Consider the following 16,270-nt stretch of genomic DNA (forward strand, 5'->3'; position numbering starts at 1 on the left):
GATATGCAATGTGGAGATAATAATAGCATCTGCCACACGGAGTAATTATGAGGATTACATGAGATAATGCCAGAAAGTGCGGACAACGGCGCCTGGCAGAGTCAGCCTCCCTGCTCGTAGCTGTGATTATCACCGCTCACCAGTGTCCTCCAGACCAGCATCACGGCCACGGCCACAGCCAAGCCTTCTGCTCGAGCCCGGGCACCTCCGGCAAAGGCAGGCTGTGCCGGGCAGGATGCACACCGGAAGACGGGTTTCCGATGTGCCTGCAGATGTTTCGGAATGGTTTTCAGTCCCAGCCCTGCCCCTCCCTAACCTGCATCCTTGAGTGAAGGCCTGAGTGATGAGGCCTGAGAGTGTGGATCTTGCTCGCTGCCACCAGAGACCATCGCCGTCTTGACGGTGGCACAGGACCCACCGGGGAGAAACTGAGGTGAGCCTGGGAGCAGGGCAGCACGAGGGGATGGGTGGCCAGGGTGCCTCCGGGAGCCGTGGAGAGCTGTGTCCTTGTGCCCAGCATGCCCACCGTCTAGTCTCTCATAAGGGTCAGGGGCCCTGGCTGGGTACTACCCCCTCCCTCCAAGCGGCATGCAGGTGGCAGGACTTGCTTTTGGGACCCTGCAGGGCAGAGCGGGTAGAGATAGACCAGGAGGTCTTCCACTGGGTCCGGAGCAGAACGCCCTCTGCCCTCGGCAGCCTGCGCCAGGCTCCCAGCTCCACAGCGCTTATGGGACCAGGGCTCCCCATGTGCGCTGCGTGGGTGCCTCCAGCCTGGGTGCCCCCAGCAGGCTCTCCAGCAAGATGCCCTGAGCAGTGAGCTCTACAGCCAGCCAGCCCCATGTCAGGCTTTTCTTCTCGAAGGCCCCAGCCCCAGAGCTTCCCTCTTCCCGCTGCCCCAGGGCCCTCAGCACTTCCCCAGGGACATCCTGCAGCCCCACCGCCCAAGCCCCAGCTCCTCCGAAATAGAGGCCTGCCTCCTTCCTCCCCACCCTGCTCCCGTCTGCTCCGTGCCCGGGGCACAGGGGCTGGCACTCAGAGCCTTGGGCTTGAGTGCTGGCTCTGGCTCTCAGCCATGGACCCTGGGCGATCCTTGAACATCTCTGAGTCTCAGTTTCCTCATCTTTGAAATGGGGATAACCACAGCCCTACATCAGAGGATGGGGATATAAGCCATATTGTACGTAAAGCATGAGGACGATGCCATCTCTTTAAATACACGCCATGCTTGCCCTCTCCAGCCAGCAAAGCCATCAGGTAAGCACGATGGGCACTTCCAAGTGCATCTGAGCGCTATGGAGGAGGACACAGTCTGCTATCATGCACTTTCCTCTCAGGGGCGCGCTGCCGGCCATACTGCCAGCTCTCTGCTCTCCCCTGGCCTCAGAGAGCTGGGATGAAAGGCCACACAAGTTCATGTCATATATCAGATTGCTGAGCACAGTGGTGGCCGCAAACGCCCTGCTCCTAAGGGTGCGACCTACGGCAAGTCTGTCCGTCATGGTGGTAACCAGCTCAAGTTTGCCGGAAGCCTTCAGCCTGCTGCCGAGCAGCCAGCTGGACGCCCCTGGGAGGCCTGAATCCTAACTGGTTTGGTCCACGTGCAGACTCTTTGAGGTTATCCTCATGGATCCATTTCATAAAGCCACCAGCCATCCTGACACCCAGGGGGTCACCAGGCCGTCCACAAACACTGAGAGGTGTGAGGGCTGACCCCTGCCAAGGCCCAGGACGCTACTGGTGGTTTGCTGGGCCGCGCAGAGAAGGTGCAGTACTCTCCGTTACCACTAATGGATGCTTGTAAACTGTTACCTAACAAACAGTGCAGGACCGTCACGGCTGCTTTACAGAAAAAGGGCATCCCATGGCCACGGCCACTCCCTGGGCTCACAGGCTCGACTGCCTTGCCTCCCCCCTTGCCCACCCCTCCCCTGTGGCCAGCACTTGCCAATGAAACCCCGTCCACATGCTGCTCTGCACCTCCTCTCAGCAGAACTCTGCCCCTCCTCCTGGTCCCTCTGCTCCACTGAGCTCCTCCTCTGCCTGCAGGGAACACAGCTGGCTGCTGCCACACCCGCTCGGAGGAGCCTTCCGTGGCATGGTCAGGGCGGCGTTCAGTGCTGTTCACGGTCTGTTCCCTGCACCCCCAACTTTTCACCCCAGACTTCTCTCTGACCACATCCCCCCATGTGAGCGTGCTGCAGCCATTCTAGATGATTTCTTTTCTCCCAGAGCGAGGAGGAGTAAGAAAGCACATCTCTTAGGTCTCTCTACTTTCATCACACTGCTCCCTTCACTTACAACGTCCTGATGGACGTATTCCGTTCCTGGCGTCTTAACTTGTCTTTCGAGGTCCGCTTCTCCCACGAAGCCTCTCCTGAGTCCTCCCTGCTAAAGCAATCACTCCTTCCCTTGCATTCCCCACATGTGAGGCCCTGCTTCGGCCTAGCGCTCACCTCCTCTGGATAGGAGGGACTGTGCCTGATGCTCCGTGTACCCTCACGGCACTGAGCACGGCACTGGAGCTGCTGGGAACCCATGGAGGGCCCAAGTCACATGCCCACATAGCGTACAGGCAGCCTGAGCCCTGAGAGCACACAGCCAGCTCCGAGTCTGGCCCCTGCTTCCTGGTCTGCCTCTGCCGGGTTGGGATAAGGGGGTGGGAGGTGGCGGTTCGCTTTGGCCGTAGTTTCTGTCCTCAGGTATTGAGGAAAAGGTACGTGTGTGATACACACCTGTGGAACCGTCACAAGAGTGGGTAATCCTCCCGGGGCCTGGGGAGTCTCTGCTGGCCTCTCAGGCGGGAAGCTGGACGGACAGGAGGAAATGAACACACAGCCGGTGCTGCCGTGTACCGCGAGTCCACCCAGACAGACAGCTGCCCCTTGTGGATTGGAGTTCCCGCAAAATTCAGAGTCACTCCCAACCCCAGCAGCAGCTGCTGCACACATGGCCCCTTCCCCTCGCAGGGCACAGAGCGAGGCCGAGTGCCGCCTCCGAATGGATACAGGGCACAGACACGACCTTTAAGGAGAGCCCCCTGCCCAGCGGCGCCTGCTCCAGGCTGTGGCTGGAGACAGTGAGGTGCAGGGAGGGGGAGTCTTTCTTCATAAACCAAGGCCCGAGGACCCTGAGCATCAACAGCGATCTCACACATCCCCCCCCAGGAACCAGCCATCGCCCTGTTTGTCACTAACACTCCCTCCCCCGCAGCCCACGGCCCTGCATTCATACCCCCACAGCCCTCCGCGCAGCCCACCTTCTATTGCATAACGGGACTGCGGGCAAGTCTAATTCCTCTCCCGCTGATGGCTTTCATTTGTACCATCCCCAGCAGTTGACCGAGAACTTTCGCAACAGTCCTGTAAGACTCGTATGCGTAAGAGATGAGCTCATGGAAACTCGGAGAGGGTAAGCGGCTTTTCCCACGTCGAAAGCCACACATGGCGAGCTGGGAGGCCAGCTGCGAGGGTAGGCATGCATGTCGCCCATTTTGCATCTCCCACAGGGCACTGCTGAGTGTAGGGGCATCCAGGATTTTCTGTGGAGTTGGAATGACTTAGCCTCTGACGGGGCAGAGAGGGAGGTGAGAGGAAGGCCACGCCTCCTGAGCCTAAGCTCTCTCCCTGCTGCGTTGGGTGGCACAAAGCTCTCATTGCTGGATGCAACGCGGGGGAGGGCTGGACTTCTCCTCACAGCCCATTTCACCAGAATCCCCGTTCCACTCAACACGTTTATCATCATTATGACAACGAACAAACCGTTTTTGAGCTAAGTTCCAATAAGGTGGGAACTGGCATAACCTCTCCCTTCACACCAGGTCAGGAGGGTCATTCATCCCCATGCCCATGACTAACAAGGAGTAGAATGGGATTCCTGGATTTGACTCAGGATTGCTGGGAGTCCCACCTGTACCTGCTGGGTTAGCCAGCCTCTCCTCAGGCAGGCTAAGGCGGGTACCATTGCTACTGAAGCCGGGCAATTGCCCCTCCCTGCAGGCAGCCCCGCCCTGCCCAGGACCCCCTGCTGGTAGGGGAGCCGGAGACATAAGAGCAGATCCCAAACAAGACAGGACGGTGGACAGTAGATACAGAGCTTGTTTCCCTGAATCCTCACATCTGGCAGCACTAGCTCCTGCAGCTCACGGTGGTGGGACCGATGCTCAGAGAAGCTAGGGACCTGGCAGGGCTATCGGCCCTCAATGCCTGGCTGTTGCTCCCTCACCGTGGGGCCCACCAGCCCTTGGAGCACCACTCTGAGGGAGCTCAGAGAAAGGGCCACCAGTATGTGGGAGACATGGGAGACGCTGCAGAGGTGGGGACACTGAGCCAGGCAGAGGAGGGGAAAGGAGGAACCCAGTGTCAGGAGGGGCTGGGAGGTGAAGTCCAGCCTGGCAGAGTTGGCCTCCCTGAGTCCTCATAGGGCTGGCACTACTGCTGGCCGCCTAGAGGTGGCTGAGGCCCCACACATGGAATCTAAGCTCCAAGCAATTACACACCCTTTTTTCGGGGGTAAGGGGGCGCCAATTGGGTACTATAGAGTCAGGCCCGGAGGCTGGCTCAACATGCTCTCATCCAAAGCATCGTCTAACCAACTTCAGAATTAAAAATGCTTTATGTCGAAATGTCTTACACATTTAAAAAGGTACCATGTATATATTTTTAACAATATAGTGTATTAGTCAACAATAAAAAAGAATAAAGCCCTGGTACATGCTACAGCACGGGTGAACCTGAAAACACTAAGGTGAACCTGACACCAAGCCGGCAGGAAAGAAAGACCCGTGGTTGCCTGGGGCCGGGAGGGCTGGGAATGGAGGATGACTGCTAAAGGGCATGGACTTTTTTTGAATGGTGAAAGGTCTCTGATTTTGATGATGGTCACACAACTCTGTGACTATACTAGAAATCATCAAATTGTATACTCCAAATGGATGAATTGTATATAAAATTATATCTCAGTACAGTCGTTACAAAAAAATATAATGGCCCAGGCTGGGTGGAGAGTCATCCCTTACACCAAAAGGTTGTAGGTTCAATCCCTGGTCAGAGTATATACAGGACTCTCTCTCTCTCTCTCTCTCTCTCTCTCTCTCTCTCTCTCTCTCTCTCTCTCTGAAACCAATAAGACATATCCTCAGATGAGGATTAAAAAAAAATGAACTTGGCATACCCATCACCCAGCTTCATAGCAATACAGCCAACCCCTCAGGGACCCCAATCTCTACCTCATCCCTGCTCCCCACTGAATCTGATGTTTATCACTCCCATGCATTTCTTCATCTACGTACTGCTCTTGCATGTATTTCCTGAGCAATGTGTCATGTTGTTTTATGTGTTTCCAATGTCACGTATATTAATCCTGTTGTAAAAATTAATTGTCATTTGTCCCTTTCTCCCCATAGGATGAGATTCGCCCGTAGTACAGCCTGGTCTGAGGTCCAGGTCATCTGTGACGATGGGGTAGAGCATTTCATTGAGGGAAGTTCCGCGATTTAATGTCCATGTCTCTACTCTCCCACTGGCAGGCATGTATCAATAGGTAGGTTTTCTTTCCTTTTCTGGGTAACACACGGAGCCGCGGTGAACACGCTTCCCCTGTGCACGCGAGTGTGTGCCAGGAGGGGCTCTGCTGGGGGCAGCCCCGCTCTTCCCCCGAGACGTCTGCCTTGTTCTGTGAAGTCTCCTCTCCTCCCACGTGAGAAAGCAGAGGCCCTGGGAGGACGGTGCCCTGCGCAGAGCCCTCGGCGCCTGGGACCGGCTCCCAGTCTGGGGCTTCTGGCCCCAGCACGCTGCCTTTCCGGAATCCTCCGCTTCCTTATTTTTATTTCTCTACAAATCCCAGTGACCACCCGGGTGGGCCTTATCAGCACGGATCTAGGAGAAACACATTATCAGCAGCGTCCAGGAGGCTGGGGATCTGGAAGTGCTTTCGGGAGGAAACGGGAAGAAATTATTAACTTAAGAGAATTCCCCAGGAGGCTGTGAGGTGGGGAGCAGAGGGCCTTGAGGAAGAGGCCCTTCCAGGGCGGGGGTGGGGGGGCGTCTGGGGGCAGCTGTGCTCTCTGCAGCCCTGTTCACACTGCTCCCAACCCCTCCCCACAGGGCTGGGTGCGTCCTCTGGGGAAGCAGGATGCCTGACATAGGACCATGGAGGCCACAGGACATGCCTTCATTTGGAGGCCAGGGTCTGAGCTTCTGACTGGCTATCTGATTTCCAGGGCACACCATCCCCACACAGGTCTGTCTGTGGCTCCCTCCCCTACATCTCTCTGCTCCAAATACCGTCACCAACACACAGGCGTCACCAGGCCCCACAGGCGTCACCAGGCATTACAGGCCCCACAGGCGTCTACAGGCCCCACAGGCGTCACCAGGCCCCACAGGCATCACCAGGCCCCACAGGCGTCACCAGGCCCCACAGGCGTCACCAGGCCCCACAGGCATCACCAGGCCCCACAGGCGTCACCAGGCACTACAGGCCCCACAGGCATCACCAGGCCCCACAGGCATCACCGGGCCCCACAGGCGTCACCAGGCCCCTCAGGCGTCACCAGGCCCCTCAGGCGTCACCAGGCGTCACCAGGCCCCACAGGCGTCACCAGCCCCCACAGGCGTCACAGGCCCCTCAGGCGTCACCAGGCCCACCACGGCCCACCAGGCCCCCAGCGTCAAGGCCCCACAGGCTCACCCATGCCCCTCAGGCTTGTCAACCAGGGACCCCTCAGGCGTTCCCAGGCGTCACCAGGCCCCACAGGCGTCACCAGGCCCCACAGGCGTCACCAGGCCCCTCAGGCGTCACCAGGCCCCACAGGCGTCACCAGGCACTACAGGCCCCACAGGCGTCACCAGGCCCCACAGGCGTCACCAGGCCCCTCAGGCGTCACCAGGCCCCTCAGGCGTCACCAGGCCCCTCAGGCATCACCAGGCCCCACAGGCGTCACCAGGCCCCTCAGGCGTCACCAGGCCCCTCAGGCGTCACTCTGCAGGCAGAAGGATCCTACCCGACGGGGAAAGCCTAAAGGGGCTGCAGGCCGCAGAAGGGATTTGAACTCCATCCTAAGTGCGATGGGAAGTGCTGACATGCTTTAACTAGGGTTGTGCGTTAATTGTAAAAAGACCGCCAGGCTTCTGGGTACAGAAGGGGTTGTGGGAGGCCCGGCAGGGGCTGCTGATGTGAATGAGGCGGGGGATGGCGGCAGCCTGACCCGGAGGGACGGTGGTGAAGACGGAGGAAATGGGCGCAGTGGGATCGGTGGGGCCGGATGATGGATGGGACGTGAGGACAAAGGCGGCGTCCGGGCAGACGCCCAGGTTCCAGCCCAGGGCTGGGCCCATGTGGTGACGGTGCCACTCCCCAGGGCAGGGGATGCTGGGAAACGGTCAGGTGTGGGAGGCAGACGCTGGCTTCAGCGCCTGCGCTTTGAGGGTGGGCGGCCTATGAGGTTTGTAGGTGGAGAAGGTTCTTCCCGGCTGGGAACCCACAAAAGCCCCTCTCTGTAAAGGCCTCATTCTGAGCTTTGCTGTCAAGCGCCGGGAAATGGAAATCAAATGTTTGTGAGCGTGGCCAGGGAGAAACCTTTGCAGGTGTACACGAAGGTTTTGGGCTGTTTTCACTTCTCATTTGAAGACAAATTACTTGTCCCAGTAGGTGGTTTTGCCTGGATTATACATTGAGCACACACGAGGCATTCTGTTAGCATAGTAACCAAACGGCAGAACGACTGGAAAAGGCCGCGGGCGGAGAGGCGGGCGGAAGAGCTGCAGGGGCGCTGTAGTAGGCCTTGCGAGGGTGATGGTGGTGGTGGTGGTGGGGGGGGGGGAGGCAGGGAGAGGTGTGAAACAGAGAACACAGATATCAGAACAGCATGAGCGGCTGTGACAGGTGACACACCCGTGTGTGGCCAGGGCAGGGGAGTAGCCCAGTTTTACTGGGAGGAAAGGAGTACAGCGGAGTGGGAGACTGGCCACTGACTGGACTAGACAGACCACCATGGGCTGGTTACTGGGTGGGGGTGTAGAAACACTAGGGAGTCATGGATGGCTCTGGAGCAGAGGCGTGGAATGGACAGGAGCCAGCAGCTGATGGAGTGCAGTGGGTGAGGGAGAAGGTGGCACTGATGGGCTGGTGCCTGGGTGTCTGGGAGGTCAGTGGGCCCTGACACAGGACTGCAGAGTCAGGAGGCGGCGGTGGGGTGGGAGGGGGAGGGTGTAAAGCTGACACAGCACGTGCAAGCCCATCCCTCCGACTGAAGCAAAGCAAGGGCGACCGGCATTGAATGGGGGGAGGGTCTCTCCAGGCCGGATGCACACTAAGGAGCAGCCAGGAACGACTCAGAATCACCCCAACGGTTATTTGCATGTAGAGTTTGTGAGGCATCTGACAACGTCTTTCTTTGGATTAAATGCTCTCCCTAAAACAGCCATCAGCTCTGCAGTCTTTCTCTTTACTAGTGGCTCCGGGGACCCTTTGTCTTGCTGACTCCCTTTTCTGAGTGAGCGGAGTCTGAAATAAGGAGAACCACAAAGAAGGGGGGCGGGGGCTGTGGCTGCTCCTCTGAGCCCAGGGGAGGTGGGAGGGGCCCGCCGGGGACAGAAGCTCTGGCCACGGGCCCTGCCCATGGAAAGGCAATGAGTCTGCTGGGGGCAAACACAGGTGCCAGGGCAAACAGGGCAAGCCTACACAAAGGCAGGGCCTCAGGACGTGCGGACACCAGCTCTCACCACCTACGGAAAATAACCAAGCCCCAAGAGGCAGTTCCCGAGCGAACATAAACGAAAACACATGAGAAAATAGAGCCCTGTTCACGGAATCACAGACGTTTTTGTTGCTGAAAAGGGACTCTCCAAGCCACTGTCCACATCACGGCTAGTTCTGGCTCTAGAATACAGATTGGACCGGGTCCTATCCCTGTTCCCGTACCTTCTCTGATGCGACATCCCCTCCTGCGGGGAGACGAAGCCAGGGCGCAGGCATCGCTGCCCAGGGCTAGGCATTCGCAGAGCAAATCATTCAGTGGCTGCGCCTCAGAGTCCAACTCAGCACAGCCCTTCCGGGCAGCCATTCCCAGCCGAGCATGCTCAGGGCGAAAGCCTTTGCCTCCCTGTGAATGGAGGGCGCTGAGCCGGAACTCCTAGGCCCGGCCCTCGGCTGCCTCTCCCACCCCGACTTCCCATCACTGCTTCTGTGCCCTTCACTGCGCGCCCGCCCCAGGGAGACCTGCCCTTTCTCACTCCCAGAGCCGGTCCTAGCCGGTGCCCCACCGGGAGGGCCCCTATGCAGGCTGAGAGCCGTCCCTAGGTCTTTGTCCTCCCACTTCCCAGGGGAACTAAGTTGCACCTGGACATGGGGCCACCCAGCCCAAAACACCTCCAAGGCTCCCTGGGATGGGGGTGGGGGGAGGTGGGAGGTGGGGGACCATGAGACTAAGTGCTGGCCGTGGGATAAGAGCAGAAATGATGCGTGACGGGCTGTTTTCCTTCAAGCTTTGCTCTCAGGGTTTGGGCATCACTTCTCCTGCTCCCCCTACTCCCACTCTTCCATGCTGGCCAGGGGGACGGTGAGAATGAAGCGGTGACAAGAGCCCAGAGACAGGAGCCACCTGGCGACACTGGCAGGGCCAACCCCCCCCTCCCCCTTCCCTGGACTGCAAGGAAGGGACCTCCCTCCTCCCTGGTTGGAGTCCTGTATTTGGGGTCTAGAGTTATGGCGGCAGCTGCGTTTATGCCCCCACCTGCTTCCCTGTTCCTTCTCTCCAGCCTCCAGGGCCACCTCCTCAGGGACATTTTCCCAGAGGGCCAACCACCTCTCATTAGCATACCCCTCGTTAGCATATCCCTCATTAGCATACCCTAAATCATGGCCTTGGCCTCTCCCACCAGCCTGGCAAAGGCACTTCACACAGGCCTGACCAGGTCACCCCTCCCCCACTATGGTTGTCCAACCTCTCGGCCAGGTGGTCAGTGCGTGACATTGACCTAGTCCTCCCCTTAGGATGAAGCCCAGACAGTGGAGGGACCCGCTCCCACCCTTGGCTGGTCCTGGCTCCCTCCCTGTGCACCACGTAGCATCCCTCACACCGCCGGCCCCTCCCAGCCCCAGCCTGGCGGCCCTGAAGTGGCCGCTTCCTTGCTGCCTGGGGCCTACATTGTCCTGCTCCTCCTCTGTTACTGAGAACAGGGAGAGAACGGGAGTGTTTCCCTGATCTTTGTGTTCCTTTCAAGTGGCCTAGGAAGTCCCACGGTCTGTGTATCTGTTCCCCACGCCCTTCTGTCCCGCCAGGCCACAGGCTTTGCAAACGGCCCACACCTATTCCTCTGAACTCTGGCAGCGGTGATCCTCTGAACACGGCCCGACCTTTGGCATTCCGTCCCGGCCGCCAGGCCCATCGTCCCCTGGAGCAGTGCTGCAGCCAGAAGCAGGACACAGCCAGATTTCAGCCAGTGCGGGGCTATTTTGGGACAGGGAGGATCCTGGGAGGATGCTGGCGAGGTCGGAGTAGGAAGGGAAGGAGGTGGGTTTTCTGCCCGCGATTATGTGTCCCGAGCCCTTTGGATGCCACCCAGGGCCCAAGGCGGCCACAAGGGAGAACACACCCACCACAGACTCCCACCCCAGCCCGGCGGGTCTCAGAGGCAGACTGGGGCAGGCATGGGCTTGGGGCTCCCGGCTCCAATCTCAGCGGCCGCAGTGGGCAGGAAGAGTGTGTGTTTATTTGCTGTGTCCCAACAGCTGCGATTTCTGCCTCCAGCAAGACTCAGAGCCGTCTCCCAGTGGGTGAGGAAACAACCGGAGGGGAGGTGGAGAACGCAATGAAGAGTCCAGTCACCCAGGGGTGGGTCTCGATCGGTTATGGAACATTCCTTGAGCATCTGCTAGGCATGGGGCACATTGTGAGATGCTGGCAAGACAGAAGGAAGGATGCTTTGACTCTGACGGTGGCACTTACAGTTGCCTACGTCCTCCTGTAAGTATCAGGCGCTCTAACGTGGCTACACTCTGACCCCTGAGTGAGGAGATACCCGGAGGGGCAGGCTTGAGGTGCACAAACGAGAGTGGTGTTTTGCCCAGGAGTCTGGGGATTTGCAAACATCTCAGGATGTCAGAACTCCGCTCTGCCGGTTTGGAGAAGTGCCCGGTACTGTGCCCAGCACACAAAGGGTGCTCCATTAGGGACAGTGGCAACTGCTGTTTCTCATGGCAGGTTGGCAGCCACGTACCCGTAGGCTTCAGTGGGTGAGAAGCCCCGGGCTGGGCAGAGGGGGCAGGGCAGGGATGCAGGACCGAGCCCATCCTGGCAGATGCACTCACTCCGGGCTCTATGGTCTGCGCCTGTTTGGCCCTTCCGGAACTTCACTCCTTCCTCTTTTGCCTCAATTTGGGGCCTCGTCTTAAATGCCCTGGGTATTAACTGCCTGGCTCTGGTCTGTACTTCAGGCCAAAATGTCCTCTGGGGAATTCTCTAACACCCTGGACACCCCTTCTGGAACCCCCTGCTCTCTCTCCTCCCATCTCCTGGCCACCTCATTCCGTGCTGGTGGCTCCTCCACAGAGGACCTGCATCAAGCCCTCCCTCCCCCTGCCCCCTCTCCCCCCGCCGCTGTGTCCCTTCACCCTCCTCCCCACCACCTCTGAGCTGCCCCTGCTGCCTCTCCGCTTTCTCCTCCCCACCCAAGAGCCCTGGGTCTCACACAAACTCCCTTCTTCCAAATCCTTCCCCCTCCTACCACATCGTCCCCAGCTCCCAGCCTCCCAGGCCCACCAGAGCCAGCCTCTCCCAAGCACAAGATGGGTGTCTGTTGGTTAGGCACCCGCCCTGACATGGGCAGGGCATAGGAAGCCCAATCAGGCGGGGAGCAGAGAAGGGTGAGCCTCTGTCTTGCCACAGATGTGCAGCCCAACTTGCCCCAGCATCAGGATATGGTGCTTCATAGGGGTTTCTGAGCATCTTTTAAGGGGGACAATAATTGTGCTTAGTAGGAGTCGGGAGAGGTGCTAAATACGTCCCACCATTATCTCTCTGAATCGACACCATATACCTGCAAGATGGGTTTTATCCCCGTTTTCCACAGGAGCCAACCAAAGCAGAGAGAGGGTAAACCATTCCCTGAAAGCCACACAGCTGATAAACGTAGAGCTGAAATGCAAACCCGCATCCTCATGGCTCCAAATCCCCTGCCCCTCCCCAACATCCTGTATTCTGAGCAAAAGGACCAACTGCCATTGACCAGCGTCACATAGACGACAGACACGCAGATTTGAAGCATGGGCTACCCACAGCCGCTCTGCCCGGCCTGTCGTCCCAGCCTTGCCTCATCTCATCTCATTAATCTTGGCATTCGTCTCCCCAAAGCTTTCCCAGGTCCCAGGGCTCACTCTCCTGGGCCCCGAGGGAGGGAGGGAGCTTCCCAGGGCTTCTGGACACCCTTTTAATTAACCCCGATGACCCTCCTCTGCCAGGGGCCAGCTGAATCGCATCACGATGCCACCAACTCCTGCGGCAGCCCCCCTGCACGGGGACTCCCACCTCGGCCTACTCATGCTCCAGCAAACGCTGTCCCTTCACTTCCCACATGCTCAACACATGCTGGCCGCTCTCCCCGGGCTTGGGGACCACAGGTGAGGGCCCCTGGGGCTCCTCGGCCCCTCTGTCCATGGAGGGCCTGCCAGAGAGCTGAGTTAGTGTCCTGCCAGTGCCACTTGCCCACGGTGGTGTCAAGGGGCCACCCTCTGAGCTGGCAGAAGCCCAGAGCGGAGTGGTGGGTTGGGGGCTGGGCGGGTCTTCTGCCTTCCATCACACCTGTCTTCACCAGCTTGCAAATCACTGAGCCAATCTGGAAAGCCCCTGTGATGACGTGATTATTTCCCCCCCAACTCTTTTTTGGAACTTTCTTCCTCATCTCCCCCCGCATCCCAGCCCATCCCAGTTACCATGGGAACAATGAAACCTGCTCGTCTGTCATTCTCACGGCTTAATAATAATGGTCAGCAACCTAGAAAAGTCCAGATGAGCTAACGTATCGTTATGATGAACAGTTTGCAATGAAATAGAACCCAACATATAGCGTGGTGCTCGGTACATCGCTGCGACCAGGTGAACAGGGGCGGTGAGGAGCGGGTCGCTCTGTGCAGAGGAACGCGCACCGGCAAAGGTGCCCTCGCTCGGAGGTGACCCGCCCACATAGGGCTAGTACCTGCAGGAGCAGAATCTGAATCCAGATTGGCCTGGTTAACTCAGTTGTGCCGTACCACCTTGACCTTGAGCAGTGTGCACGGGTGCATTTGTGCAGGTCGTCTCCACACCACACAGTGCGAAGCACCCTAAGCCTGCGCTCGAGGCCAGGGGAGTCTTACAATCGGGACACTTCACTCATTCCAGTAACAAACACGCCTACTGTGTGTCAGGAGTTGGAGGCGTAATAGCGACCATGATGAGGATGGTCCCTGCCCTCTCGGGTTTCTCTTCAATGCTGCATGACCCTTCAGAGTTTGCAAAATGCAGTCATGCCCATTATCTTGCCTGATTTCACAACTTGGTGCCTATAGCGAAGGCCCATAGAAGCGTTCATGAATGAATGAATGATGGGTAGGGGATGGGTGAGCAGATCAATGAGTAGAGGAAAGGCAATACCACAGATATTCAAACAAAAGTGATGCCCCGAGCAGGGTGTGGCCAGAGCACAGCCACCGAGGGGGCCTCTGCTGTGTGTCCCCGTCCTCGCCGCCGTTCGCAGGCTCCTTACCTGGAGGGCAGTGACAGCCTGGAGACGTCTTCGGGGCTTCTCGGCGCCTCCGGGAGTGGAGCTTCCATTTCTGCACGAGAAGACAGCGGAGAGGAGTCACTGGGGGTCCCGAAGGCCAAGCCCTGGGAGTCGTCTGTGGGCTGGCGCGGAGGGGTGGGGGGTGGAGAGGGGCCCCTGGGGGCTGGCAGGAGGGCTGTTCCTGGATCAAAGACTGGCCACCGGACGTCTGGGTAATAAGAAGCAGACGGAAGGCCCCGTCTAGCTAATTTCGGTGTCTGATGTCTTCGGAGTGCTCTTAAAGAAATTAACCCGATCACAGGACCTGTCAACCAGCTGGGGCCTCCCTGCACCGCTCCCTCCCGGGCACAGGGCCTGCTTCTCTCGGCTCTCTGCTGTCTGCTTCCCGGCTAGTCTGGGCTCCTGTCGGATCCGGGGCAGGGACAGTGGCTTGTTCTTCCTGTGACGCTCTCAAGCTAGGCCCGGGCAGGAGTGGGGGGGGTGGGGACTGGGCAGGTCCTCTGCCCATCATCACACCTCTCCCTCGCCAGCTTGCAAATCACTGAGCTAACCTGGATCACGGCCCCAAAGGCCCCAAAGAGGTGGCGACAAGTAAAGTGGGGCACCTCCTGCCCACAAGGAGCTGCCGTTCCCCCGGTCGTAAACGGACACACACACGCCCAGGAGCACAAGTGCCTGGGGTGCTCACCCTGTCAGCGTGGTGCACCGAGCGCCTCGGCCCTCACAACCACCCCGGGCGGGGCCGCACGCACAGAGGTTGACAGGCATGCCTCCGTGCCAGACTGCCTGGTCCATGCACAGCCCTCGGGCCGTGAGCTGCTAACAGTCCGCACCTCACCAGCTTACTGAGAGGATGGGAAAGGCCGAGGATAGGAAGAAAAGCCCTCAATAGGTGTCAGCTATTGTTGCACTCATGTTACGGGCGAGGAGTCTGACACACAGACGGCAGACTGTGACCTGGCCAAGGCCAGGGGAGGAGCAGGGCTGGGATTTGAACCCACACTCTCCGAAGCTAGTGCAGCAGTTAGAAGCCGGTAGCCCCGGAGCCAAATTGGCCCTCAGATGTATTTTAATTGGTTCCCACAGATATTTTTTTCGTTGAGTTGGTTGCCAATATTTTGAAGAGGTTGATATTACATGCACATCTGCATTTCCAATTTCTCTGGAAAAGCTGGAAGGTCTGGCCGCATGGAGCCTGCACGATGACTGGCTCTGATTGACAGCGCCCAGTCGTCCCTGACATGTGGACCAGGGAGGGTGCCAGCTGGCTGCCCCCAGCAGCTCTCCAGCCCTCAACTACTGTGCAGCCTGCCCCTCGGGGTGGCCAGGAGGGAGGTAAAGAAAGATCGAGTGGGAGGTGGAGTGGGATGAGGCGTCCCCTCTGGTTGGTGGTGGAGAGGGAAGGTCGGGAAAGCTCCTTGGTGATTCACAGCAAACTCATGTCTGCTCAGCCCCGATCTCTACTGGCACTGAGCTGGGCGCTTTATGCAGAGAATCACATCTATGTTTCGCAGTCTAACAAATTTAACAGAGAACTCATTCTTCCCTTAAGGAAATGGAGGCTCAGAGAGGCTGAGTGACTTGTTGAAGATCACACAGATCGTACGTGATGGATCTGGGGCAAGAACTCAGGCTTTTTGGTGCAAAAGCCCACGCCACCCTACTGGAGAAAGGTGTGCACCAACACCCCGGGAGAGGGAGCACAGAGACAGGCAGGGTGAGGACGCCGAGGGAGGAGGTAGGGGGGAGAGAGACAGGAAGGGGAGGGAGGGAGGAAGTCTCATAGGGGAGCCCCTCCCTCAGAAAGGGAGATTGTGCACAAATGTTGTGGCTGGATGGTGAGGCTTGGCCACAGGTGGGCACAGAGTGGCCACTGGGCAAGCAAGTGCCCTCCCAGGACAGAGTCTGGTGAAAGGCCCCGGGATGCCCAGCCCTGAGCCCAGCTCACCAATGCCCATCCCATCTACTTCCCTTCCCACCAATGACCTTGGGCTCCTGGAGACTTATTGGTGGCGGCTCCTGGCGCACAGTAGGTGTGTGACAGAAGTCTGCTAAGGGACAAGGCCATTCAGTGACTGACAAGCCAAAGCCAGCGGAGTGTGCAGTGTTCCGGCTGCAGGTTGCAACCACTAGGGCTGTCACTCACTCAACAGCAGCAAGAGGCCAAGCGCAGGCTGGGCCCTGGAGCCGGAGCTGGACCGAAGGCTGGAGGCTGAGGGCCCGCTCTGGAGGCTGTCACAGTCATCGTGCGACCGGGAGACACTGGAGTCTGTGGTGTGGCATGGCAGGATGGAGAGAAGGGGAAGGATGGGCAGCGGGAAGAATGCACAGGGCACAGGATGGACCTGGTGGGGGAGAGGGTAGGACCAGGCTTTGTCATGGCCCCCTAGATGACCCCACGGGACAGGACAGGGGCAAAAGCCGGCTTGTGGGAAGATGACCAGCTGAGTGGAGGGCTGCCTGTGGAGGAGTCCGGATGGGCAGGAGCTCCAGAGAGGGGCCTGGGCTAGAAA

General features: G+C 58.6%; 1 protein-coding gene across 13 annotated transcripts in view; it reads right to left on the minus strand.

Annotated features, from left to right (window-relative positions):
* COL13A1 (collagen type XIII alpha 1 chain) overlaps nt 1–16,270 on the minus strand; it is a 142,447-nt gene that overhangs the window by 108,986 nt on the left and 17,191 nt on the right. For all 13 annotated transcript variants that reach the window (XM_045581790.1, XM_045581783.1, XM_045581784.1 and 10 more), the window contains exon 2: nt 13,740–13,809. In XM_045581790.1, coding sequence (XP_045437746.1) covers nt 13,740–13,809 — 70 coding nt within the window. The remainder of the gene's footprint in view (nt 1–13,739; nt 13,810–16,270) is intronic.

The sequence above is a fragment of the Pipistrellus kuhlii genome, unplaced genomic scaffold (genome assembly GCF_014108245.1).
Source record: "Pipistrellus kuhlii isolate mPipKuh1 unplaced genomic scaffold, mPipKuh1.p scaffold_m20_p_15, whole genome shotgun sequence".
NCBI lineage: Eukaryota > Metazoa > Chordata > Mammalia > Chiroptera > Vespertilionidae > Pipistrellus > Pipistrellus kuhlii.